This window comes from Salmo salar, chromosome ssa12 (assembly GCF_905237065.1).
Source record: "Salmo salar chromosome ssa12, Ssal_v3.1, whole genome shotgun sequence".
Taxonomy (NCBI): Eukaryota; Metazoa; Chordata; class Actinopteri; order Salmoniformes; family Salmonidae; genus Salmo; species Salmo salar.
Genome location: NC_059453.1, coordinates 78,830,611 through 78,855,799, shown reverse-complemented (window position 1 = coordinate 78,855,799; position 25,189 = coordinate 78,830,611). Strand labels below are relative to the sequence as shown.

General features: G+C 43.5%; 2 protein-coding genes across 21 annotated transcripts in view; both read right to left on the bottom strand.

Annotated features, from left to right (window-relative positions):
• The window catches only part of LOC106565784 (protein NDRG3), a 57,593-nt gene extending 51,495 nt beyond the window's left edge, over positions 1 to 6,098 (bottom strand). For both annotated transcript variants that reach the window (XM_014133296.2, XM_014133298.2), the window contains exon 1: positions 5,814 to 6,098. The gene's annotated coding sequence lies outside the window, so the exon portion shown is untranslated. The remainder of the gene's footprint in view (positions 1 to 5,813) is intronic.
• A 305-nt stretch (positions 6,099 to 6,403) lies between these two features.
• Positions 6,404 to 23,298, bottom strand: LOC106565785 (PHD finger protein 20). Of its 19 annotated transcripts, none has more exons than XM_045691799.1 (18): positions 23,149 to 23,296; positions 22,036 to 22,168; positions 20,057 to 20,181; positions 19,646 to 19,826; positions 19,397 to 19,481; positions 19,226 to 19,302; positions 15,921 to 16,536; positions 15,639 to 15,689; positions 15,279 to 15,548; positions 14,986 to 15,180; positions 14,367 to 14,465; positions 12,320 to 12,475; positions 11,570 to 11,751; positions 11,212 to 11,311; positions 10,350 to 10,545; positions 9,798 to 10,269; positions 9,460 to 9,646; positions 6,404 to 8,784 (listed from the first exon to the last, which is right to left on the bottom strand). In XM_045691799.1, exons 2-18 carry the CDS (start codon positions 22,063 to 22,065, stop codon positions 8,642 to 8,644), a joined length of 3,165 nt encoding a protein of 1,054 aa, XP_045547755.1. In that variant the 5' UTR covers positions 22,066 to 22,168; positions 23,149 to 23,296; the 3' UTR covers positions 6,404 to 8,641. The 19 variants fall into 19 exon arrangements, with proteins under 19 accessions (XP_045547755.1, XP_045547762.1, XP_045547764.1 ...); XM_045691806.1 differs by having other exon boundaries at positions 20,057 to 20,160; XM_045691808.1 differs by having other exon boundaries at positions 20,057 to 20,157.
• Positions 23,299 to 25,189: the final 1,891 nt, after the last annotated feature.

Here is a 25,189-nt window from a genome sequence, read left to right as displayed (position 1 = left end):
TGATTTGATTATTCGAAGCGCTTGTGTCTATTGCGCTCCCTCTCTTTGAGGACACAAAAAGCAATGATACATCAAGGGGGGTTGATTATACAGCATGAAGATGGCACTGAACCACTGACTCAATACTAGCGGTGGAAAATGCAATCCGTGTATGTTCACACCACATGATGTTATATCCACAGAATGAAAAAACACTGGTTAACTTCCACCATTTCAAAATAGTCTGTTTTCTACCAGCTAAATGGTGAGGTGTCTCTAACATTCCAAAGTAAGATTAATTAGAGAATGGACACTCTGCCCTCCTATTCTGACAATAGCAACTTGTATGCATTATCGCTACATCGAAACGACCCAACACGGCCCTCACAAAAGGCATAGGAGCAATTCAAAAAATCATACTACTGAGTGGAATGACAATAGATGGATGATTCCCAAAAAATCTACTGCAAGCTATAACATGGGCCTGGTCGCTACCTGCGCTACTCCTGCTAAAAATAAGGCTGATGGTTCTCAGTGCTGCTAATAGAGTACCTGCCTGCCTCCGCTCCACTCCACTCAGCTCTGCTCGCTGGCTGCCCTGCCCGGGAGCTGGTGGGGACTGTTTGTAGGGGATTCCTAGCACTGCTTACTCGTGCAGATAGGAGTGGAGAGGTGGAGTGGATAGGCAGGGCAGAGGACAGGGTAGAGAGAGAGAGGTACTGTAGAGAGAGAAAGAGCAGCTGAGACAGGGGTTCACGCCAGAGTTGAGTCACAGTGACAGTGAGCCTTACTCCAGATAACAGGTTTACAGGGCTCTGATGTGAGAGTTGAGTCACAGTGACAGAGTTGAGTCACAGTGACAGTGAGCCTTACTCCCGATAACAGGTTTACAGGGCTCTGATGTGAGAGTTGAGTCACAGTGACAGAGATGAGTCCCAGTGACAGTGAGCCTTACTCCAGATAACAGGTTTACAGGGCTCTGATGTGAGAGTTGAGTCACAGTGACAGAGTTGAGTCACAGTGACAGTGAGCCTTACTCCAGATAACAGGTTTACAGGGCTCTGATGTGAGAGTTGAGTCACAGTGACAGAGTTGAGTCACAGTGACAGTGAGCCTTACTCCAGATAACAGGTTTACAGGGCTCTGATGTGAGAGTTGAGTCACAGTGACAGAGTTGAGTCCCAGTGACAGTGAGCCTTACTCCAGATAACAGGTTTACAGGGCTCTGATGTGTCTACACTACAGGACATAACACTGGTCCAGAGACGGATGACAGAACCCCAAGGCCATCGGTACATGTTAGTGTGACAACAGCAAGGTTCCCACTCAGAGAGAACCAAGACACTACCACACACCCATTCTCTCTGTTAGATGATTTGATTGAAAACCTAGGTAGTATTCTTTATTTAACACAGGCTTATGAAAGTATCTCTATGTGGATGGCAGGTAGGTAGGTTGGTTCTAGGTCAGTCTGTAGAACTGTATGGATCTGTGGTGAGTGGCCTGTTGGTCTAACCAAGCAAGGCTTTCTCCTGATAGAGCCATCACACACAGCCATGGCTGGCTGTCACGGAGACACATCAGGACAACCTAATCTCCCAGAGAGAGACAGAGGTGGACCCTCTCAGAAAACCACTGGCACCATCTCTCCTCTCCTGGTCGCAAGGGAGGATGGCTGTGTCCTTGACAACCATAGGGGGCTGTCGACCCCTCTACGCAGCACTGCTGGTGAAGGCATGATGACCTTTCATGAACATTTACATAAAACCACTCATCAGACCAACCCAAACAGCTTAGCAACCACAGTAGGGCTCAACATTGTAAAACCTGCCCTTAGTATTATGGAGTCAGAGCCCGAAAGCTGACCATTCAGATAGGCTAGATGGATAGGGATAATGTATAGATAAATAAAGACGAAGTACAGGGGAAAACAAGACAGTGAGATAAGAATGCAAGCTCTGAATCAGATTCCTGCATTCTGCAGCACAGATCTATCCTGTACACTACACACACAGATATATCCTGTACACTACACACACAGATCTATCCTGTACACTACAAACACAGATCTATCCTGTACACTACACACACAGATATATCCTGTACACTACAAACACAGATCTATCCTGTACACTACACACACAGATATATCCTGTACACTACACACACAGATCTATCCTGTACACTACAAACACAGATCTATCCTGTACACTACACACACAGATCTATCCTGTACACTACACACACAGATATATCCTGTACACTACAAACACAGATATATCCTGTACACTACACACACAGATATATCCTGTACACTATACACACATATCTCTTCTGTACACTACAAACACAGATATATCCTGTACACTATACACACATATCTCTTCTGTACACTACAAACACACCACAAACAGCAGGGCCACGACTCACCAGGGAGCAACACGATTAAACACAGGCCCAATCTCCCTGAGTGCTATTCACTCAGTAAATGAGTGTTTGATGTTTGTTTGTCATGTTCCTCTCGCTCTCCATTTAACTGCTCTCACAGAAACACAGCCCTTGGAGGGATTCAATTCACTGGGGCGTCATATTGTCAATTTGCTTCGCAGCAATTACAACTGGTAGGGTATTTCATTTTCTGGACCTGTTAAAACATCCAAGGATAAAATCCTTATACTCTTTAACTTATCTGAGACATTCCATGGTTTGACTCCCTCCTCTGAAGGCTGAGTGTGTAGTGGTTATCACAGGAGGCTGCTGAGGGGAGGACAGCTCATAATAATGGCTGGAACAGAGCGAATGAAATGGCAAACACATGGAAACCATGGATACCATGTGTTTGATGTATTTAATACCATTCCGCTAATTCCGCTCCATCTATTACCACGAGCCCGTCCTCCCCAATTAAGGTGCCACCAACCTCCTGTGGTGGTTACTTGTGCATGGGAGGAGCCTGACCACAAGCATTGACCCGTCTGTGAAATGTTTTGTGGAACGGAGCACAGACCAGAAAAGCCCTCACGGAGGTGCTTTAGCTACAGAACATTAGAAACATCAGAAATCTAGAACCAAAGGTAAACACAGCAGAACTGCAGTCTTTCCAAATGTAAATAACAGAGGACAAAGAACGAACAGTTAACATCCATGAATTACTGTCCAGTCACTAGGCCTTTGAGTTTGCAAGAAAGGCATTTCACTGTACTTGTGCATGTGACATTAAAACCTGAATCTTTCAAAGTTTTTAAGTTCAGTCACTGGACACTCTCACAGCAACTTAAACCTTGTTGAGAATATCCAACTGTGTAGAGATACCCGGATGTCGACTGAGTAAGTCTCTGTGGTCATGTTACTAGACTACATTTCTGTCTCCAGAGCCGGTGTTTCCTCTTACTGCAGCAGAGGTGCGTGTATGTGTCCCAGGCAGCAGTGAAGGACAGCACAGGGCATCCAGAGGTCCAGCTTGGAATCACTCCATCTTCCTGGATCAACAAGCTGGCCACCTGTGCTCACTCTCTCCCTTTTCTCTCTCTCCCTCTCTCCCGCCCTCACCACCTGCTGCTGCTGATGCTGATAAAGAACAGAGAGAGACAGCTCCCAAAGGTGTGATCCAAGAGATTGGTGTTACCGACAAATGTGAGGAAAGGATACCACAGGAGCTTCATATGACCATGATGAGACTGTACAGGGGCTTAGAGAGGTTTACTATGTCCAGCACAGACTATACACACCAATCACCTCGGTATTGTGTGTTAGGCAATAGTACAGCATAGGCCTACCTAGTCTGTTAGTGTTATTACAATGTAACAAGACTGACCATATAAGTATAGCCCCAGGTTGTGAAAAGGAGATATATTGGCACTGCCACAGGACAGGAACCTGTGCATCAGCTCTTTCCTCTGATAGGTCCACTTAGCAGATAACCTGCTGTGCAAAGCAGGTACCGCTACGGACTGCTGGGACTTGCAAAGCTTGAATTACATCCACACTGTTCGACTACAGAAACTAGAGACACATCACTGCTTTGCGTGTGGGGAAATAGGTGAATCTGTGCATGTGTCAAACAAACAACACATTTAGATGAGGGTATAGAGATACAGTAGCACATAACTATACTGACCAGAGAGTGAGACAACTAGAATCAGTGACGTTGTCTGATACTCTAGGCCAGAGGCTCTGGGGGCTTCACTACTAGAAAACTCACTATTAGAAATGTCAACAGCCTGAGAGTAAGACAGGGATGTGTTCCTGGAGGTGTGAAAACGTCAAGATGTTGAAGACGTACGACTCCTCTCGTTGCCATGGTTTACAGGGCTTTGTTTTGCCCTCAGCCAGCACAGCTTAATTAAATCTCTCATCTCCCCTGTGGCCAGTATTCCCTGACATTCATCTTTCTAACTCCGTTAAAAGTCTCACATCTCTCCATCACCAAACTCCTCACTTATGTGAATGGGGTAGTCAGGAATCTCCTTTGTGTGTGTATATCTGTGGTGTTTACCTGTACAACATGGTCTCAGGTGTAGTATAAGTAGGAGAAATGTCCAATACACTGGTCTCCTAAACAACTTCTCAGCATGGACAATATCTAATCAACAACTTGTAAACACCCACCGGTTAGGCATGACTTTTTACAGTGATAATTAACAACCATGGAGTGCAGCTCCCTCCCAATTCAATAGAAGGCTATTATGATAACACTGTCCAAAGTATACTTCTGGCCAATCTATTATGATAACACTGTCCAAAGTATACTTCTGGCCAATCTATTATGATAACACTGTCCAAAGTATACTTCTGGCCAATCTATTATGATAACACTGTCCAAAGTATACTTCTGGCCAATCTATTATGATAACACTGTCCAAAGTATACTTCTGGCCAATCTATTATGATAACACTGTCCAAAGTATACTTCTGGCCAATCTATTATGATAACACTGTCCAAAGTATACTTCTGGCCAATCTTCCAGTCACATACTAAAGCCTCTAAGATCATAATAAACTCACAAAAAGCATGTAGTGGTATTTGAATGGGAGCACTGTTGAGAATGACAACTGGAAACTATGTCACTGTTTGTTGTGTAAACTCTGCCCTGGTGATTATATGGCATTGTTGAGATCATTCAATAAGGGAGGACTCCCTCCCAAAACCGGAATACAAACACCTGCGCTGAGGTCACACCTGAATCCAATGACCTACACCTGAGTGACCTTCACCAGGTGACTGCTGACAATGTCATGTAGTGCCAGAAGAATGATAAGTAATAAACACGCCACCAGTTGCCAACTACAGCATGGACTTGCCAAGTCATGTCTGTTTCATTCAGCACTAACATACATTCATTTATTGAGCACGAAGCAAGCAACCATATAATTCCGTAAACCATGCATGCTTTGTAACGTGTATATTATAATGAAAGGTTCCGGACACGAGGGTCGAACAGGCACCAAGGTGTAGATCGAGGATGGTGACACAGTAACAGAAATATTCAGCAACATACAGTAACCTTCCTTATCGTTCGATGTTGAATTTGAGACATTATAGATACGGGCCAATGATACCGTATTAAGTAATAAACCTGTGACTCATGAAAAATAAGTTACTCATTTAACAGGAAATTATATCTTAAAAATGGGAATCTCGGATTGATACAATTGTGATGTTTGATTTAGACTACTCATAGAAATGACCTAGGCCTACATTAGAACTGCCTGGAAATGGATATGGAATATCATATCAAGATTACACCGCGAGCTGGTGGATTATCGACACCAATGGCCACATCTGCATTTGGCACAGCAGCCTATTAGAAAATGCTGTCTCGATCGACACTTACCGTTTGGGTTGAAGACGTATCCGTTCGATCCGCGTCAAATCCTCCGGGATAGATTTATGTTTAAATACCGGTGTTTAAACCGCACCCTCTCTTTGCCTAATTCCTTTCCTATTCCAACTAGTATTACTGTTTCGATGTCACTCTTTCAAGGCGGAACTACACATTGCGTCCTAGACATTAGGGAGGACAAGAGAAACGAACGAAGCAGCCAATACGAGGCAGTACAAATTAAATTCGAACGCCCCCAAGAGGTTAACTGAGAAGATGTCCAAATACTGTGTACAGTACACAATTTTTTTCTTCTTTTCTTTTAGATAGGGGCCCATCATTCCCATCACTGTGTTGTTGACCCATTTCTCGGAGATTATGCGCTTAGAATTCACATGGAGTTTCTATTTTCAATCCTCAACTGATTGTATAAGCATACAAACAGGATGTGCTGCTGCAACATGTTACAAACTTTTTTTGATCTAAATCTCCAACTTATTTTGTTGCTGAATTGTGTAGCAAAATGTGTGGCCAAGAGAGCACAATTGATTTGTTCAAAACCATGTGCTTCTTACTCCTCAGACAGATCAACAGTATTCATATCAATGGGAGGGATAGTAGTTTATTTATGTACCAGCATCTGTTGCACTTCTTTCAACATCTCTTGTTTGGTTCTTAACCTGGCTGACACTAGTAGGGTAATGTTATTTTTGGAGGACTGTTTAAAAATAACTAATCAATACAAATTCAACCCAAGAAAATAACATTCAGATGCATTTACACAAAATATTGCAAATAAACAGTACAGGTGAAAGAATACAAGAAAAGGAAATATATAGGTCCATCACAAGTCTTTCACTGAGAACAGAGCACATACTGCTGAGGTCATAGACATCTCAACAAATATTTGCAGCAAGCCAAAGGTCAAAGGCTACAGTGAAGCAAAGTTGAAGGTTGAGTTCCTACCTGACTAGATGGGCAGGTGTTGCATTGCGTCAACCAATGGTTTTGTGATAAGTCATCGACTGTGCAGTCAGGCACCTGATTGCTAGATCATTTGATGTGGCTAACTAAAAATGTTAAATACCTATACATGCTTTCAAAGATCTGGCATACAGCTGCAATGTAGTCGGGCAGGAATTCAACCAAAGACATCGAGACAAGAGTGAATAGGATAGAGGATATCCACAAGAAAACAATGAGAATGGAAAGAAACCAAACATTTAAATTATATATATACACACACTTTTAATCCAGAAACGTCACTTGTCAAAATGTGTGATACTGTCCCCCCAGTGTCTATAATACAGACACTAACTGTATAAGCTGTAGCAATATAATTCACTGTGTTAAATCAGAAAGACAGTACTTATCTACCTACAGTGCCATTATATAAGAATATATAGTTTGTATTTTCACTCCCTATTTAAAATCTTATGAAGTAGGCCTGTGACGATACCGGTATCGCAAAACATTTTCCATGGCAAAAATGAAAACAAAGCTGACTAAACTTGTTGATCCTTTAAAAACCCGCTTCATGTAAAATAGTGTGCTATAGCTTGAAATATAAATAAATGTGACTCGATGACAACAGAATGATGTTTGTTTCTAACATTATGGCTGTTTTCCTAAAGAAGTTAAATCCACAGTGTTATGTTTCCTTGCCACGACACTTACTGAGATACTGGTATCGTCCCAGGACTAATTTTACAGCTATGCTCCGTAAAACAGTCCACATGTTCAACAAACATAAGCTTAACAATTATGCAATGGGAGATAATCAAATACTACGTACTTCACAGAAAGGAAAAAAAGTTTGCTGAACATGGCTCCAAGGAAAGAGTTCAGTCAGTTAGTGAAAGTTGTCATTATGAAGATTAAACGTGTGCCTATCAGAAGTTCAGGTGAGGTCTTTGAATACACATTGCAGCGCAACAATTTGTTGAGTACTTGACAGCAAGCTTCAAACTGAACCTCAGACCAAGGCATTAATATGATGCAGGTTTGCACCAACAAACCCATACAACCATAAACTGTCCCTGTTGGTTCTTTTGTATTTACTCCATCCATTACCAACTGTATCTTTGACTATGATACAGTACACTTCCATTCTGTGGACTTTTCCCTGTACAGACTTCAGGCCTTAAAGAGGAAGACCAACTGACATCCTCAAGCATTCAACCCCATGCCGTGAGATGCTCCCACCAGTCTACAGCATAATGAAGATAAGTGCATTTGCATGAAATTATCTGGTAAATTCTCCTCAGTCCAAACCCCCCAATGCCATAGATAGACCAGTGAGTGCTGCTCTCGACTGCAATGAGGGAGTTCAATTAAGTGCACCGGGCTATGGCCTGTGAGGGGTAAAAGCCGTGAGGGAGGAGCGCCCTTCTCAAATTGAACAGTGATCTGCGCCACTCGGTCATGTCAACAAGGCAGCCTCCCACTGGGCACAGACGCCAAATTAACATCTATTCCACGTTGGTTCAACGGCATGAAACCCAGCGGTGCATCATTCCGAAACATACATTATTATTTTCTATAAAATGTTTTCATTGGGAAGGCAGATAAAGCCTTCTCAAAAGCAATCACTTTTGCATGTGAAAACAGAACCCTACTCATTACTCCACATGCTTAGCCTACGTCACATTCGTTTTGAGCAGACTTCGTGGACGGCCAAAACGGGGCACCTGGTTCACGTCCGGAGGCAGCCCAGTTCCAAAACGAATGCAATCAATGCTGACATGGTTCACACAGGGCTGGCCCGGGGCATTAATCAAGTCCCCTCATCGTCTCTCTGAGTGTTGTGAACATGGATGTCACACTGCTCACTTGCACCCTCATGTGGAGCAGCACAGAGCGATCTGCTGCACCTTGGCCAGCTCTGTAAGCAGCAGCTTCATGCGGTGTTTGAGCTGAGGCAGCCGGGCCAGGGGCTCTGGAGGCTCCAACTCTCCTGTGTAGTCCAGCCAGCTCTCCAACACTGAAGAGGAGAGATGGAACACTGTCAATCACTGATGTTAAGTTCACAATACATAGCTGAGAGGTCATTATTATGAGTATCTCTGACTACCTCAGCTAACCGGTGCCCCCGCACATCGACTCTGTACCGGCACCCCCCGTATATATTGTTATTTTTTACTACTTGTTACTTTTCTCTTATTCTTATCTGTATATTTTTTAAACTGCACTGTCGGTTAAGGGCTCGTAAGTAAGCATTTCACGATAAGGTCTACACCTGTTGTATTCGGCGCATGTGACTAATACAATTTGATTTGATTATTAGGGCAGCAGGTAGCCTAGCAGTTAAGAGCATTGGGCCAGTAATCGAAAGGTAGCGGATTTGAATACCCGAGCTGACAAGGTGAAAGATCTGTCGATGTGCCTGCCCTTAAGCAAGGCACCTAACCCAAATTTGCTCCAGGGGTGCCTTACTATGGCTGACCCTGTAAAACAACATTTCACTGCACCCATGCGGCAAAAAGAAATAGGTTAATTGATTGTAGCTACAATTGTGATGGACAAGAAAGCAAGCTACGGTCTTCATTTGACTTGTTTTGCAGTAAATTCTTTCTTATTCACTGTACATAAGATAATTGTGGGATTAAAATGCTTTCCTTGCTAATAAACAGAAAACAGAGGGGCTATGTTGTCTCACCATCCAGCTCCCTCTCGATGAAGTCCATCCTGTGTGTGACCTCGTCCTGGACAGCATCTATGTGATCCAGCAGGTTGATCTGCCACTGGTGCTGCTGGCTATTGCCGTCCACACCCCCTCCCCCACCGCAGCCAACACCCTCCTCTCGCTTCACCTCGGCCTGGCCCCACCGACCAACATCTGAACCCTGGACATATGGGAAAGAGGATTCAGTCATGAAGTTGACTTTTTAGAGTATCTACCACTCTATAGTGTATGCAGGATGGATAGATGGTACAATATAGACAGACGGGTAGAGATGTTGAAGGAGAATGTCTGAAGGCTGAAACAGAACTGACCTTGGTGTGAGTGTTTAGGTGTGTGGGGGCTTTGGGCCTGGCTGTCTCCAGCATGCCTCCATAGCGCTGCTCTCTCTCCAGCAGGTCCTCAGTGCTCCTCAGGCTGTCCTCCAGCTCAGAGCCCCTCCGTGTGGTCTCCACCACCAGCCTCTGCTCCACTGCAGGGTAGTACGCCCGCGGCTTCTGGTAGCAATGCTCACTCATTATGTACGAGTCCTGGAACGACTGGTAGGGCGAGGAGGAAGACGAGGAGGAGGAAGAGGAGGCTCGGCTAAGCTTCTCCATGGCGGCTGACATCAGAGCTTCTGCGCCCCCACGGGCGAGGCTCTTGTGGTCCTTCTCGGAACCCTCGTCTGTTAGCGCAGGAGAGGGTGCTGCGTCAGTGCCCATCCCCGAGCCACCTCTCCTCCAGGGCCTCTCTGCTCTCTTCCAGGGCTGGCACCACAACTGCAGGTCCGGGTGGGTCTGGGTCCTACAGGGGCAATCAGACTCCATACATTTTATAAGGATAGATATTGATTCATATTAGTTTTTCCATTCAACACTACTTACTGTAGGACGCTCATTTTGAGCTGGAGGCCATTGAGCACCTCCACCACACGTTGTACGTCCCCTAGTAGCTGGTGTGTTGCTGCAATCTTCTTGGCATTCTGGTGGGAGTAGTTCTCATCCAGGAAGGACAGACCGTACATGTGACCGCTACTCAGCCAATCACGGTCATACCGGTACCGCAGGCTTTGCCTCTGACCTGGACCAGAGGTCATTTGATATCAAAGGTGTGATGGGAAAATGTAAGGTGAAAAGTTCATATTAGAGTGATTAACAATGTTCAGCATATTTATATATTTTCCCCTTTCTGTAACACACATGATTTCTAGTGTTCTATTTGTGACACTCGTGTGTAGGATGATGGTCACTAGACTTGATACTGAACGTTACAAAATGTCCTCATCTGTTGATAGTGATTGAAGCCAAAGCTACTGAAGATACAAGGACAGAGGACACTGATTATTATTCTATTGATGACATAAAACAATGATTCTGTAGCAGCTGGCAAAGTTATTGTCTTTTGTTCGACTTCCTACAAGCCTCTCGAGCTGGTGTTTGGAAAATATTTGGTGCCACCTGATTAGAGTAAAAAGGTCCTGTATCCAGGAGGCCAGTTAGACGTTGCTTCTGGGCTGGAGGTGTCTCCCTGTTGCAATTTGTAATAAACCAGATTGACCTTACCAAGGACTGCTCTCCTTTTTGTTCACCTGGAAATTCTTAATACAATAGACAGCCACAAAAGCCACAGTTCAATGTACTGGCTTGTCTTGTGTGTTAACCTCTCCTTTCCCTTCCCCAAGTAACCCCATGGAGAAACCTGAGATGGAGTTTCTATTAAGCCAAGTTGTGTGTTGCTGGCTCTCACCTGGTGGGTCTCTGCAGACGTAGCAGGCGTATTTGTCCGGGACGTTCTCCTCCAGCAGGCCCATGCAGGTGCCATGCTGCCAGCACAGACACTCCTCACACTGGAGAGATGAGAGACAAGGCCAGGGAGCAACACTATCAAACTGAGTTCTCCTCCCTGCTGCTAACGGTTGGCCTGAGCTTGCTTTTAGAGAAGCCGAGTTGGGCTAGACCTTTAGTTTGGTGCGGTTTGACAAATGTGATTGATTTAAAATGATTGAGAGACTAGTGGATTGCCACCAACTATTTATTTCAGACTCAATGATGTGTATTGGAGGCAGATCAGGGCTAGAGTCAGGTAAACCCCCAAAGCAGCTCACCTGTATCATGAAGTCGTTTTCCTCTTCCGCCTCACAGACGCAACGCACAACCTCCTGAGTGCTTGTCTCCAAGGCAACAGAGCCCAGACTTAGAGGTGGAGTAGCATTGTCCAGCTCCGCCCCCAGCTCGTCATCACTCCACTCACAACTGTCAGTGGACCAATCACTGATGCTATCCTCATCTAGAGGGGAAATCAAGGGATGGAAAGGGTTAACTAAAAAAGACAACCCTGGTCACAGTGACCCTAGTGTCCTTTAGTAGCATTGTAACATCTAGATTTCCTCCATGAGCTGGTTTCAGTATTTTTGCCAATGTGAGTCCTCAGGAGATAATGTCATCTGGATGTAACTGATGTGTTTGATCAAGAGATTATTGCGACACAAGCAGAGGGGGCTCTCCATGGTAGAAATATAGTAGGAAACTATAGCTCATTTTATCTACAGCATTGTAACATACAGTATATCCCTTATGCATAGGACTGAGTCGAACATATAACAAACTGATGGGAATAAAGCAAGCCATAGCAGCAAAGAAAAGGCCCCAGATTCAATCAATAAACCATACAATCAGTCCTCAACTGTGACAACAGGTCTAGTTTTTTTGAAAGTGTGGAAAATTATTAGCAAGATCGGTTTGATACGGAATGGAAAAGACACACGATAAGAACAAATGACTTATGGACTGAAACCAGGCAAAGAATAATGGCAAAGGGAAGAGAGTGACACACACAGACACACAATAATACCCACCATCCACGTGCATCTGCTCTGACTGGTTGTATCCGGGCCTGAAGTGGTAGGACTCAGGCTTGTGATTGTGTGAGAGGGGGAATTTGAGAGGCAAATTCAATTTGGACTGAAGAGCGAATATTGAGATGTCAATATTCTCCTCACTACCTGTGTACTCTGTTAATAAAGGGGAGGGGGAAGCAGACGCAGAACAAAATGTCAACTTTGGAAATGCTGATGAGGACAAACAAGAGCTAATCTTTTTTTTTTGGGGGGGGGGTCAAACAGACAATATATATGAAACCAAAATTTGCGTTTACCGCTGAAGACACTATTATTGGTGTTAGAATATGTCCTTACAACAAAGACAACATAAACAGTAAAACCCCTTTACTTGAGTGTTTGAGAGCTAAACTGGCCAAAACAGTCCAAATAGTCTAATTGTGTGTGAATGTACACAGTGAATAAACCATCCTCTTAATACTGTATGTGTGTTGTAACAAGTGTCATCCACAGGTCCAGAGTGAATTTAAACTAGGTCAATAGACCAATAGTGGTTCAAACTTGGTTACAAAAGTGGCATCACAGTAGCTTGTGCCTAGCAGTAGAGTTCAAACAGATGAGTCAGATGGTTAATAAACCAGAATAAAGGACTGTGTTATATGAACCAAACATGAGCAAAAGATGTGCAAATCATCAAAGTCAGAGGAAAAGGGGTAAAAGCACAAGACGGCTGATGCAAACAAAATGATCAGCGGCTATTTGACTGATGAAGTGACGTAGGTCAGTAGTGAGGACACAGCAGTTGTGCTACTCCAACCCCTACCACACTGCTGGTTTCCTCTGAAGCAAAGCAGGGTTGTCCTGGTCGCTCCCTAGATGGGAGACCAGATGCTGCTGGAAGTGGTGTTGGAGGGCCAGTAGGAGGCACTCTTTCTCTAGTCTAAAAAACATATACCAATGCCCCAGGGCAGTGATTGGGGACATTCCCCTGTGTAGGGTGCCATCTTTCGATGGTCACTAAAGATCCCATGCCACTTATCGTAAGAGTAGGGGTGTTAACCCTGGTGTCCTGGTTAAATTCCCAATCTGGCAGTCATACCATCCCTAGCTTCCATTTGGCTCATTCATTCCCCTGTAACTATTCTCCAGGTCATTGCTGTAAATGAGAATGTGTTCAGTCAACTTACCTGGTAAAATAAGGATCAACATTTTTTTTAAAGAACTAAAACACCTACCAAGAGGTGTGAATGAAATATATCAGGGGTCTTCCCATGGCCTGAATGAAGCGTTGCACATGCAGCGGAGCTAAAGCTATAGGACAGGAGCCCCATGCAGAACAGTAGGAGGACTAGGGTCTCCTGTCTCCTATAGGACAGGAGCCCCATGCAGAACAGTAGGAGGACTAGGGTCTCCTGTCTCCTATAGGACAGGAGCCCCATGCAGAACAGTAGGAGGACTAGGGTCTCCTGTCTCCTATAGGACAGGAGCCCCATGCAGAACAGTAGGAGGACTAGGGTCTCCTGTCTCCTATAGGACAGGAGCCCCATGCAGAACAGTAGGAGGACTAGGGTCTCCTGTCTCCTATAGGACAGGAGCCCCATGCAGAACAGTAGGAGGACTAGGGTCTCCTGTCTCCTATAGGACAGGAGCCCCATGCAGAACAGTAGGAGGACTAGGGTCTCCTGTCTCCTATAGGACAGGAGCCCCATGCAGAACAGTAGGAGGACTAGGGTCTCCTGTCTCCTATAGGACAGGAGCCCCATGCAGAACAGTAGGAGGACTAGGGTCTCCTGTCTCCTATAGGACAGGAGCCCCATGCAGAACAGTAGGAGGACTAGGGTCTCCTGTCTCCTATAGGACAGGAGCCCCATGCAGAACAGTAGGAGGACTAGGGTCTCCTGTCTCCTATAGGACAGGAGCCCCATGCAGAACAGTAGGAGGACTAGGGTCTCCTGTCTCCTATAGGACAGGAGCCCCATGCAGAACAGTAGGAGGACTAGGGTCTCCTGTCTCCTATAGGACAGGAGCCCCATGCAGAACAGTAGGAGGACTAGGGTCTCCTTACCACACTTGGCCTTCTTTTTCTTCTTCTTCTTCTTCAGATTAATGCGAAGGAACTCCCTCTGTTTCTTATCCTTCAGCCGATCTCGTCCTTTCACCACTGCTGGAGTGACACGGGGGAACCAAGAGTTAGGAGTGCTCTAGACACTGAAGGCGTGTTCAGCCATTAAACACTGGAGCATGCACCATTTCACAATAATCCTGTTGTGTCATGTTAAGAGAAAGTGGATCTTCGATCAGAAATCAGCAAAGATAACTACACATTTGCTCACAGCCAATGGCCTATTTAAAAGGAAAAAAATCCACTCAAAAAATATCTTTGAGTATTTTCTTTAATTTGTCCACAGTTGATAAGAGTCCCAAAATTTTTAAGATAAGATTTTCAAGAAGCAAACGGTCACTTGCCACATAATGATTTTGCATCATATAATGCCTTTCTCATCATGATGTGGCAAGTGACACTTTGCGTATTGAAAGTCAATATCCTGAGAACATTAAATTAAAAAAAGTAAAATTGGGACTATTAACAGTGGACAAAAAAAAATGTATAATATAGTCAAGTGGATTTTTCAGTTAAGCCTTCTCGTTGTCTTTCTACATCTTACACAGACATATGTCCATACCACTGCTCTCAGTAGTCTCTGTCTCCACTGGTCTCTGTCCATTCCTGTCCAGCTGGTTCTCTTTGCTCTTCTCCCTCAGTAGAGCCCTCTGCTGCTGGGTGTTGACAGCAGGTGGAGCTGATGTGCGTCTGTTCATTGTCTTGGCCTCACTACGTGGAGATGGGGGAGTTCTAGTAGGACTGTGCACATTGGAGTCTGCCGGGCATAGAAACACAATATTAATATTATGGCTAAAACTGATTTCCTCTTTGGGTGAATCTATCATGTAGCTAAGTCCCTTTTTTGATACTTACGCATTGAGGCGGAGATGGTGCGTCTCCTCTTAGGACTTTCCAGAGAGGTAGGGGAGGGGTGCTTCTCTGAGGCCCGTGTCTGGGCGCTCCTGGTGGGGCTTAGGTCGTCCTCTAGCTGCTGCTCCTCTCCATGGTAGTACTTCATGTGGTAGTGAAGCAGCTTGGCCTTGCGGAACGACTTGGTGCAGCCTACAGCGCTGCATTTAAATGGGTTGTGGTCCAAGTTGATGGACAGGACTGGGGGAGGCTGGTTTTTGATCACTCTGTACACTGAAAACGCAATGGAGACATGTAAGAGGATGGACAAACAGCTAGGAGTGGAGAGATACTCATGTAACAGAGTGCTGGGCGAGAACTCACATGGCTCTCTGCTAAATCGGTTGGGGTTGTGGAAACCTTGCTTCCTTATCGCTGGAAATGAAGGACACAGAGACAATATAAACTGACAGTCACTGACTGACAACATTCAACACAAATGAAAACTCAACTCAATTCTCATAAATATATTTTCAAACCTTTTATAGTATTTTGATGACTTGTGAGAAAAGAAACCTCTAAAATGGACAGAACCTCTAAATAGAGGTACAGTACACAAAAGAAGCCTTTTGGATTATGATTTTCTGAAGAGTTGTGCAGTCTTACGTTTCACTGGGAGGGCCAGTGGTGCAGGTTTGGAGCTATCCGGTTGGCTTTCTGCCTTCTGCTCCACTCTGTCAATGGTGGACATAGCTGAGGGTAATGGGACAGACACTGGCCCGGTCTGTGTAGACATCTGATTGGGTGACTCAGTGGATGGCTTAGTTTCATTAGGTGAGCTCAGGACTGTGTACTCAGTTTTCATTTCCATCTCTTCTTTCTTTATCCCTTCATTTAAATGAGTAGGCCTCTCCTCACTTTGTCCTCCGTCTTCTTCCATTTTTACTTCAGTCGGGCCCACAGTGGCTGCCACATGATCCCCGAGGTTGTTCTGTCCTGCATGTTGCTCTGTATCCTCCTCCTGCTTAACTATGGATGGTGTCTCTTTGGTGACATCCCCCTCACTATCCTTCCTCTTGGTCTTCTCCTCCACCTCCCTCTCATGCCATTCATCTTCATCATTATTGTCACCATCCTCTGTGTCACTGTCCCCCTCCTGGTCAGAGGTACTGCGTCTAGTTCTTTTATTCTTGGGGCCGTATTCCTGAGGCCTCCGGTCTCTGCCATTCTGGGGCTTCTTGACGCCGTTCCTCTCAGTGGACCGAGCCTTTCCTCCTCCTCTCTATTTCCACAAAGAGGGGGGGGGGATGAAAACATTTTGGAAAATTAGGTAAAGTATGACCCACAGAAACATGACCTTCTGCATGGCAAGCCAACACAATATCAACAGATATACAGCACCAGTCAAAAGTAGAGACACCTACTCATTCAAGGGTTTTTATTTATCTTTCCTATTTTCTACATTGCAGAATAATAGTGAAGACATCAAAACTATGAAATAACACATATGGAATCATGCAGGAACTAAAAACAAAGTGTTAAATAAAATCAAAATATATTTTATATTTGAGATTTTTCAAAGTAGCCACCCTTTCCCTAGATGACAGCTTCGCAAACTCTTGGCATTCTCTCAACCAGTTTCCTGAGGTAGTCACCTAGAATGCATTTCAATTAACCTCTCTTGGGTAGGGGGCAGTATTTTGATGTCCGGATGAAGAAGGTGCCCAGAGTAAACTGCCTGCTACTCAGTCCCAGAAGATATGCATATAATTAGTAGATGTGGATAGAAAACACACTGAAGTTTAAAAAAAAAACAGTTTGAATGATGTCTGAGTATAACAGAACTCATATGGCAGGCAAAAACCTGAGAAAAACGCCAACCAGGAAGTGTGGAAATCTGAGGTTTGTAGTTTTTCAAGTGATTCCCTATCCAACAGTGTCTGTTGGATCATTTTGCACTTCCTAAGGCGTCCACTAGATGTCAACAGTCTTTAGAACGTTGTTTTATGCTTCTACTGTGAATGGGAAGAGAATACGAGGTCTTGGAATCAGATGAGTGATGAGTGAGAAAATAACATGAGCTCAGTGGCGCGCACTCCCGTGAGAGTTAGCTGTGTTCCTTTTCTTTTTTTGAAGACAAAAGAATCGTCCGGTTGGAATATTATGCAAGATTTATGATAAAAACATCCTAAAGATTGATTCTATATCGTTTGACATGTTTCTACGAACTGTAATATAACTGACTGTCTGAATTTACTGCGCAAGCACAGTGGATTTGGATTACTCGACTGAACGCGCAAACAAAATGGAGGTATTTGGACATAAAGGATGGACTTTATCGAAACAAATGAACATTTATTGTGGAACTGGGATCCCTGGGAGTGCATTCCGATTAAGATCAAAGGTAAGTTAATATTTATAATGCCATTTCTGAGTTTTGTTGACTCCACAAAATGGCGGGTTTGGTTTTGTGACTGAGCGCAGTACTCAGATTATTGCAAAGTGTGCTTTCGCTGTAAAGCTTTTTTGAAATCTGACACAGCGGTTGCATTAAAGAGAAGTGTATCTATCATTCTTTGAATAACAGTTGTATATTTTATCAACGTTTATGATGAGTATTTCTGTAAATTGATGTGCTCATTCACCGGAAGATTTGGGAGGCAAAACATTTCTGAACATTACACGCCAATGTAAAAATTGGGTTTTTGGATATAAATATGAACTTTATCGAGCAAAACATACATGTATTGTGTAACATGAAGTCCTATGAGTGCCATCTGATGAAGATCAAAGGTTAGTGATTAATTTTTGCTGTATTTCTGTTTTTTATGACGCCTCTCCTTGCTTGGAAAATGGCTGTGTGGTTTTTCTTGTCTAGGTGCTGTCCTAACATAATCTAATGCTATGCTTTCGCCGTAAAGCCTTTTTGAAATCAGACAGTGTGGTTGGATTAATGAGAAGATTATCTTTAAAATGGTGTATAATACTTGTATGTGTGAGAAATTTGAATTATGAGATTTTTTGTTTGGAATTTGGCGCTCTGCTATTTCACTGGCTGTTGGCGAGAAGTTAACAGGTGTGCCTTGTTAAAAGTTCATTTGTGGAAATTCTTTCCTTCTTAATAATGCGTTTGAGCCAATCAGTTGTGTTGTGAAAAGGTCTGGTTGGTATTCAGAAGATGGTCTTTTACCACATAACGCTAAGTCCATATTATGACAAGAACAGCTCACAGTTCTTCATTACTTGAAGACATGAAGGTCAGTCAATGTGGAAAATGTCAAGAACTTTGAAAGTTTCTTCAAGTGCAGTTGCAAAAACCATTAAGCACTATGATGAAACTAGCACTTATGAGGACCACCACAGGAAAGAAAGACCCAGAGTTACCTCTGCTGCAGAAGATAAGTTCATTAGAGTTACCAGCCTCAGAAATCAGCAATTAACTGTGCTTAGGGGGACTATCATTTGTTTTTCAACAGGACAATGACCCAAATCTCATCCAGGCTGTGAAAGGGCTATTTGACTAACAAGGAGAGTGATGGAGTGCTGCATCAGATGACCTGGCCTCCACAATCACATGACCTCAACCCAACTGAGATGGTTTGGGATGAGTTGGAACACAGAGTGAAGGACAAGCAGCCAACAAATGCTCAGCATATGTGGGAACTCCTTCAAGACTGTTGGAAAAGCATTCCAGGTGACTACCGGTTGAGAGAAAACAAAGCTGTCATTAAGGCAAAAGGGTGGCAACTTTGAAGAATCTAAAATATATTTTAATTTGTTTAACACTTTGGTTACTACATGATTCCATGTGTTATTTCATAATTTATTCTACAATGTAGAAAATAGTAAAAATAAAGAAAAACCCTTGAATGAGTAGGTGTTCCAAACTTTTGACTGGTACTGTATGCCTTTTGAACAGGTAAAAACTACTATTGAAAGTCCCTGTTGAGAGAAGGAAACAAAGAGCTCACCTCTCTTACAAAAGGTTTCACGTGGATCCCCTTTACCGTCTGGACGACGCCATCATAAAACTTCACAGTGTAAGAAGCTGATGGCAAATGGAGGTCAGATGGATCAGGTTAATGCTGAACAGAATCCATAAATCTCTTCAATATGCATACGAGTACTTCCAAACCACTCACCATCTTTATTCACTGCCAAGACCTTGGCAGGGTAGAAGCGGCAATCAGACCAACTGGCGAGGACCTTGTCATTCACATGAAATCCCTGGACAGAGATGAAATAAAGTGTCACTGTCAAACATGGATCCGGTATCAGCCTGAGCAAATGAAATCAAATAGAAGTAGGCGGAGCAAACAGAAGGCCAGGTACAGCGAAGTAGAGCAATCCGTAGGGATATAATAGGGAGAATAAGTAAGTAAATAGAGTACATCTCTTACAGGGATAGGACAGTCGTCCAGCAGTCCCTGTCGTCTCAGCTGGATCCTCTCTACAGGTCTCAGGTAGGGGCTGGTCCAGTCAAACCACTCATCATAGCGGTGGCTCCACTGGCGGTAGTGGATCAGGACCTTCTCATCATCATAGTCAATCTTCTCTATGTTGGCCGGATACCTAGGAGCAGGGCATATACGAGAGGGGTGATTGAGATGGGAGCAAAGGAACTCAACTGGAAGACAAGAGATCATTGGTGTATAGGTAATAAGAAAGGCTAGGATAACAGAGAATAGCAGAAAGTGAGAGAGAGACTGAAAAGGAGCTGAGGAAAGCAACAAAGAGATTGCTGGTAGAGAAAGATAATTTACTGATAACGAAAGAGTGAGAGGAACTGAAGCATGACTCACCAGTTTTTGAGGGCGTCTCTGGCCTCCAGTGTTGCTCCCACCTCAAAGGTTATTCCTCTTCTGTTAGGGGGTGTCTTGCTCATTGTGTCCACATCCACCTCCTGCTGACAGGCACAAAGTTCTACCTGGTTAAACACCAGAAACGCATAATTCTAGTACCTAAATTGCCAATGGTGCGGTTCCTACACAAGGTCATACAAAACTTCACCAGAGTTGCTAGAGACTGGCTTAGAGCGAACTGGCTTCCATAGGACCGACACCATAATCAGTGGAGAATTTTGTCCGTTTTCTTCATTTCTTTTGATCAGAGTCTACTTGTTACATAACGAATCACATTAGTGGAACGTGAAAGCAAACAACGGTTCTAAGGGCCTTAGTCATTTTGAGGGGACTGCCATTAAGAGAGGAGAGAAAATGGGATGAGGCTTGACTATATGGCTGAGAGAGAAGGGAATTATTACATATATACACAAACAATTATATGCCATTTATCAGACGCTTTTCTCCAAAGCGACTTACAATCATGCGTGCAAACATTTTATATATGAGTGGCCAACAGCGGTAGTCAAACCCTGGACCCGTGGCATTATAAGCACCATGCTCTAACGACTGAGCTCAGGACTACACAAGGGGATTCCACCAGGCATGGGGGTTGTGGGCGCGGCTTAAATCAGTCCAGAGTTGTCAGCAGAGAGAAAAATGTGCCGTTTTCCAATTTCCTGCAATTCTATACTTTTTGCCATGGCTATTTGTGTTCTTATGATCGAACATTATAACAAAACCAATGGGGACCCCAATCGGGGGCCATCAGTAATCCTGCGTGGCCTATCAGTAATCCAGCCATGCCAAAAACACTTGACTGTCTAGATTATATTTTGGTGACTTCTAGTTCTCAAAGATATTATTCAAATAAATAAACATATATAAATAAAATTTGGTGCGCCACTGCTAAATGAATACAGTGGGAACCATGATGGCAGCGGCATTTAGCCTCAAGTCTAAAAGGTGTGTTGAAAAACACAGTTCTAAGAGAAAGAGATATATATAATTCTGGATGAAACAAACTAAGATAAGTGAACATTGTAGTCTACCGAACTCAGTGAGAAATAAATACTTCCATAAAGTAGTCATTATTATAAGCACTACATACTCTTTATTAGCAAGGTCATCCTACATAAAGGGTGATGTAAAATTCCCTTTCATCTGGTGCTCTTCCAAAGATGGCATAAGCATTGAAACCCTTCATATAGCTTGATATTCGGGTTGCATGATTTCTGAAGCATATTCCTTAAAGGGTTTTATGAACCCTTTATGATATCAAATGTATATGATCCATAATTTATCATACTCCAATGTTTATCCCAAAAAAACACTTAGCAAAGAAACCCCTATATGCCTCCTGCCTACTTCAGATCTCAACCTATGGCCACCTGCTTGCTTCACAAAGGATGCTACCTAAATTGAGGAGGTGAATAGAAACCGGTCCTCCAGGGCAAACCTTACTCTTTGAAGCTTTTGCATGCAACCCTTATGAAAGAATCAATCGATTTGTACATGAATACTGTCTAATCCACGTATTGAGATTCTTTCTGCAGCCAGTAGCCTAATAAATGAGGTCAAGAGCCAGAAAGCTTTCGAAGACGTGGGCAGCACCGTATGAAATTCCGACAGTCTATTCTGTATCCCTATTTTTCTGTCCAATCGGGGTGATCACAAAGTATAACGATTCATTATAATTTTGGTAACTTACTAAAATGTTCATTTTGATTATGAAATTTGCTCAAATAAAATATATGCATTGTTACTCAAAACGGTCCATTGTTTAGCGTTACATTGTTGTCTCGGGCCCTGGACACCTTGTATTCTCTCTATCCCAGTCAAACACAATCACCTTCAAAACACCGGGAAACACCATTCTAAACATATTTATGCAATACATTAGCCTACTTTGGGGAGGCCAAACTCACCGCAAAACTCACCTTTGGAGAGAGACTTTGAGCATATTCCATATCAATGCAACCTAGCTAGTAGCCGGATATCTTCACGCTACTTGGCAAACCACGTGTTCTGGTCAGGCGAACATTCCACGTATTGAGACAATAGCAATGGTCTCTGAAATTAGATTAAGCTAGTTATGCAGATAGGCCAGTTGAATAACACGAACCTACCGTAGGGTTATGTAGGTTCAATAAACACACCTATTCCGACAAAGCACTTGTGAATGAATAGGGCATTATTATTTGTTGGACTGACGGTGTCGCTCAAGACGCACGGAAGCGACCACAATCAAATGAAGCAAATGGCGCGCAATACACATCTGTTGTTTAATATACCACGCCTGATAAATGGTGAAAATAACCTTCAATTTGGACCCTCAACTAAAGGCCTACTAATAGTCCATGGCTTTAAATGTACTATGTAGCCTGAGAATAGAAGCCTAGCATAAAAAAATATCGAAATATAGCCTAATCCTGCCCTGTTATGCCATGTTTTTTATCCCCAAAATGTTGGGAAAGCCGTCTGCGCGTTCTGCGTTTAAGCAATCACCTAACATCCACTCAAAAGTGAGGCTCAAATAAAATGCGTAGGATTTTACAATTCACGACTGCAAAACTCGCTTTGTTGACTAGTTTCTGAAAGCTTATTGTCCGATATTCTGTAAGGAGTGGGAGTGTTCATTATATTACACTGTGGTTCGTCAGTAATTTCAACAAAGCTAATTGGTTAAAGGGTCTGATAGGGGCGGGCTTTAGAAATCTTACAGGCTATTCAGATTGTCATTCTTAAGGGGATCGCGGGGCCTCTGTAGGCCACACTTTTCTTACGGTACTAAATACTGCATGGAAATATAGCATTTTGAACTTCCCTGAAGCTGCCGAACCCTCCAGAAAAACAATTACAAGTCAACCTTACTCCAAACTGTATAAGATGTCCATAAGGCAAAATACATTTACATTACAAGTCTTTTAAAGTTATTTGTTTAGAACTCAGGAAGCGCAAGCAGCATTCACAATCTTTTGTGTTATTGATGCATAAATCCGTTGGCTATTATGTCGCAAATACTAAGACTAAAATGTTGCATCACATGTTACCTTGATTTCTGAGCACTCTTTCCGATGGTGATGTGCACAATGAGCGATAAAATATTTTTCGTGTGGTACCTCCACGTCTGATTCCTGTGCACGCAGTTAAATTTTCTTCCCGATGCACTCGAGTCGCACTACCGGCGAATGGCACGCAACTACGCATGTGCCATTATTAAAAGGACCTTCTGTTCTCGCATCACAGGGGTGAATGGTAGAGGCTACTTGTGCCAGAGCCATATATACATAAATAATAGGCCAATTTCTATCATTTTGAATGTTCTAATTCTAGACATTCAGTTAAAAAGCATTGATTCAATATTCCCCATGGAATGTTAATAGGGAGATAACATGGCTGCCATATTGAAGTGTCATGTAAATGCATCATAATGCCGAAACCGCATTCGCCCAACGCTACATATATACACGACATGGCCAAAAGTATGTTGGATACCCATTCAAATGAGTGGATTCAGCTATTTCAGCCACACTCGTTGCTGACAGGTGTATAAAATCGAGCACACAGCCATGCAATCTCCATAGACAAACATTGGCAGTAGAATGGCCTATACTGAAGCGCACAGTGACTTTCAACGTGGCACCGTCATAGGATGCCACCGTTCCAACAAGTCAGTTTGTCAAATGTCTGCCCAGTCAACTGTAAATGATGTTATTGTGGAGTGGAAACATCTGTGAGCAACAACGGCTCAGCCGCAAAGTGGTAGGCCACACAAGCTCACAGAACGGGACCGCTGAGTGCTGAAGCACATAGCGCTTAAAAGAATTGTCTGTCCTTGATTGCAACAGTCATTACCAAGTTCGAAACTGCCTCTGGAAGCGATGTAAGTACAATAACTGTTCATCGGGAGCTTCGTGAAATGGGTTTCCATGACCGAGCAGCCCCACACAAGTCTAAGATCACCATGTATAATGCCAAGCGTCGGCTGGAGCGTCGGCTGAAGCTCGCCGCCATTGGACTCTGGAGCAGCAGAAACGCATTCTCTGGAGTTATGAATCACGCTTCACCATCTGGCAGTCCGACGGACGAATCTGAGTTTGGCGGATGCCAGGAGAACGCTACCTCCCCCAATGCATAGTGCCAGTTATGAAGTTTGGTGGAGGAAGAATAATGGTCGGTGGCTGTTTTTCATGGTTCGGGCTAGGCCCCTTCGTTACAGTGAAGGGAAATCATTAACGCTCCAGCATACAATGACATTGTCGACAATTCTGTGCTTCCAACTTTGTGTCAACAGTTTGGGGAAGGCCCATATCAAAGCCCATGATTTTGGAATGAGATGTTCAATGAGCAGGTGTCCACATACTTTTGGCCATATAGTGTTTATACTGTATACAGTTGCGGCCAAATATATTGGCACACTTGTATTTTTCTTAAATAATTCCCTATTCCTTCTAAAATAAATTGAAATTGAAAACACATTTGTTCTCCACACCTTATGGGATTTTCAACATTGCAGAACCAATTTCATTTTTGTGAGCTGTGCTAGTACTTGGTTGCACAGCTTTTGGCCAAGATAACTGCCAACAAATGCTCATTTTATATGTGCCTTTCTACTGGCAATTCAGCTCATCCTTCAGCAGCAAACTGTTCTAATTCTTCAACGTTTTAGGGGTTCCCTCCAACTGCTGTTTTCAGGTCTCACCATAGGTTTATGGATGTGATTCAGATCTGGACTCTTCACTGGCCACTCCAGAGCAGTCCAGTGTTTCTTCTAGAACCATTCCTGGGTGTTTTCTTTATGTGTGTTTGGGGAAGACCCACAACTTTCAACAGATACACAATTTGTGGACACTGGGTTGAACATTGCACTCCAAAACACCTTGATAATCTGCTGATTTCATGATGTCTTGCACACATTCAAGGGCACCCAGTACCAGAGGCAGCAAAGCAGCCCCACAGCATTATCGAACCTCCCCCATTATTGATTGAAGGAAGGGTGTTATTTTCTTTGAACGATTCATTTTGTCATCGGTAAACATAGGAAGACCCCACTACTGAAGGAGACACAAAAAAGCCTGATTGATCTTGCAA

Excerpts from the sequence above, each read along its gene's own strand:
- LOC106565785 (XM_045691799.1), bottom strand. The coding sequence starts at position 22,065 with ATGGAATATGCTCAAAGTCTCTCTCCAAAG. Across the intron at positions 20,182-22,035 it reads CTCAAAGTCTCTCTCCAAAG|GTAGAACTTTGTGCCTGTCA; the intron begins GTGAGTTTTGCG and ends GTGTTTAACCAG. Across the intron at positions 15,549-15,638 it reads CCGATTTAGCAGAGAGCCAT|TGTACAGAGTGATCAAAAAC; the intron begins GTGAGTTCTCGC and ends TTGCGTTTTCAG.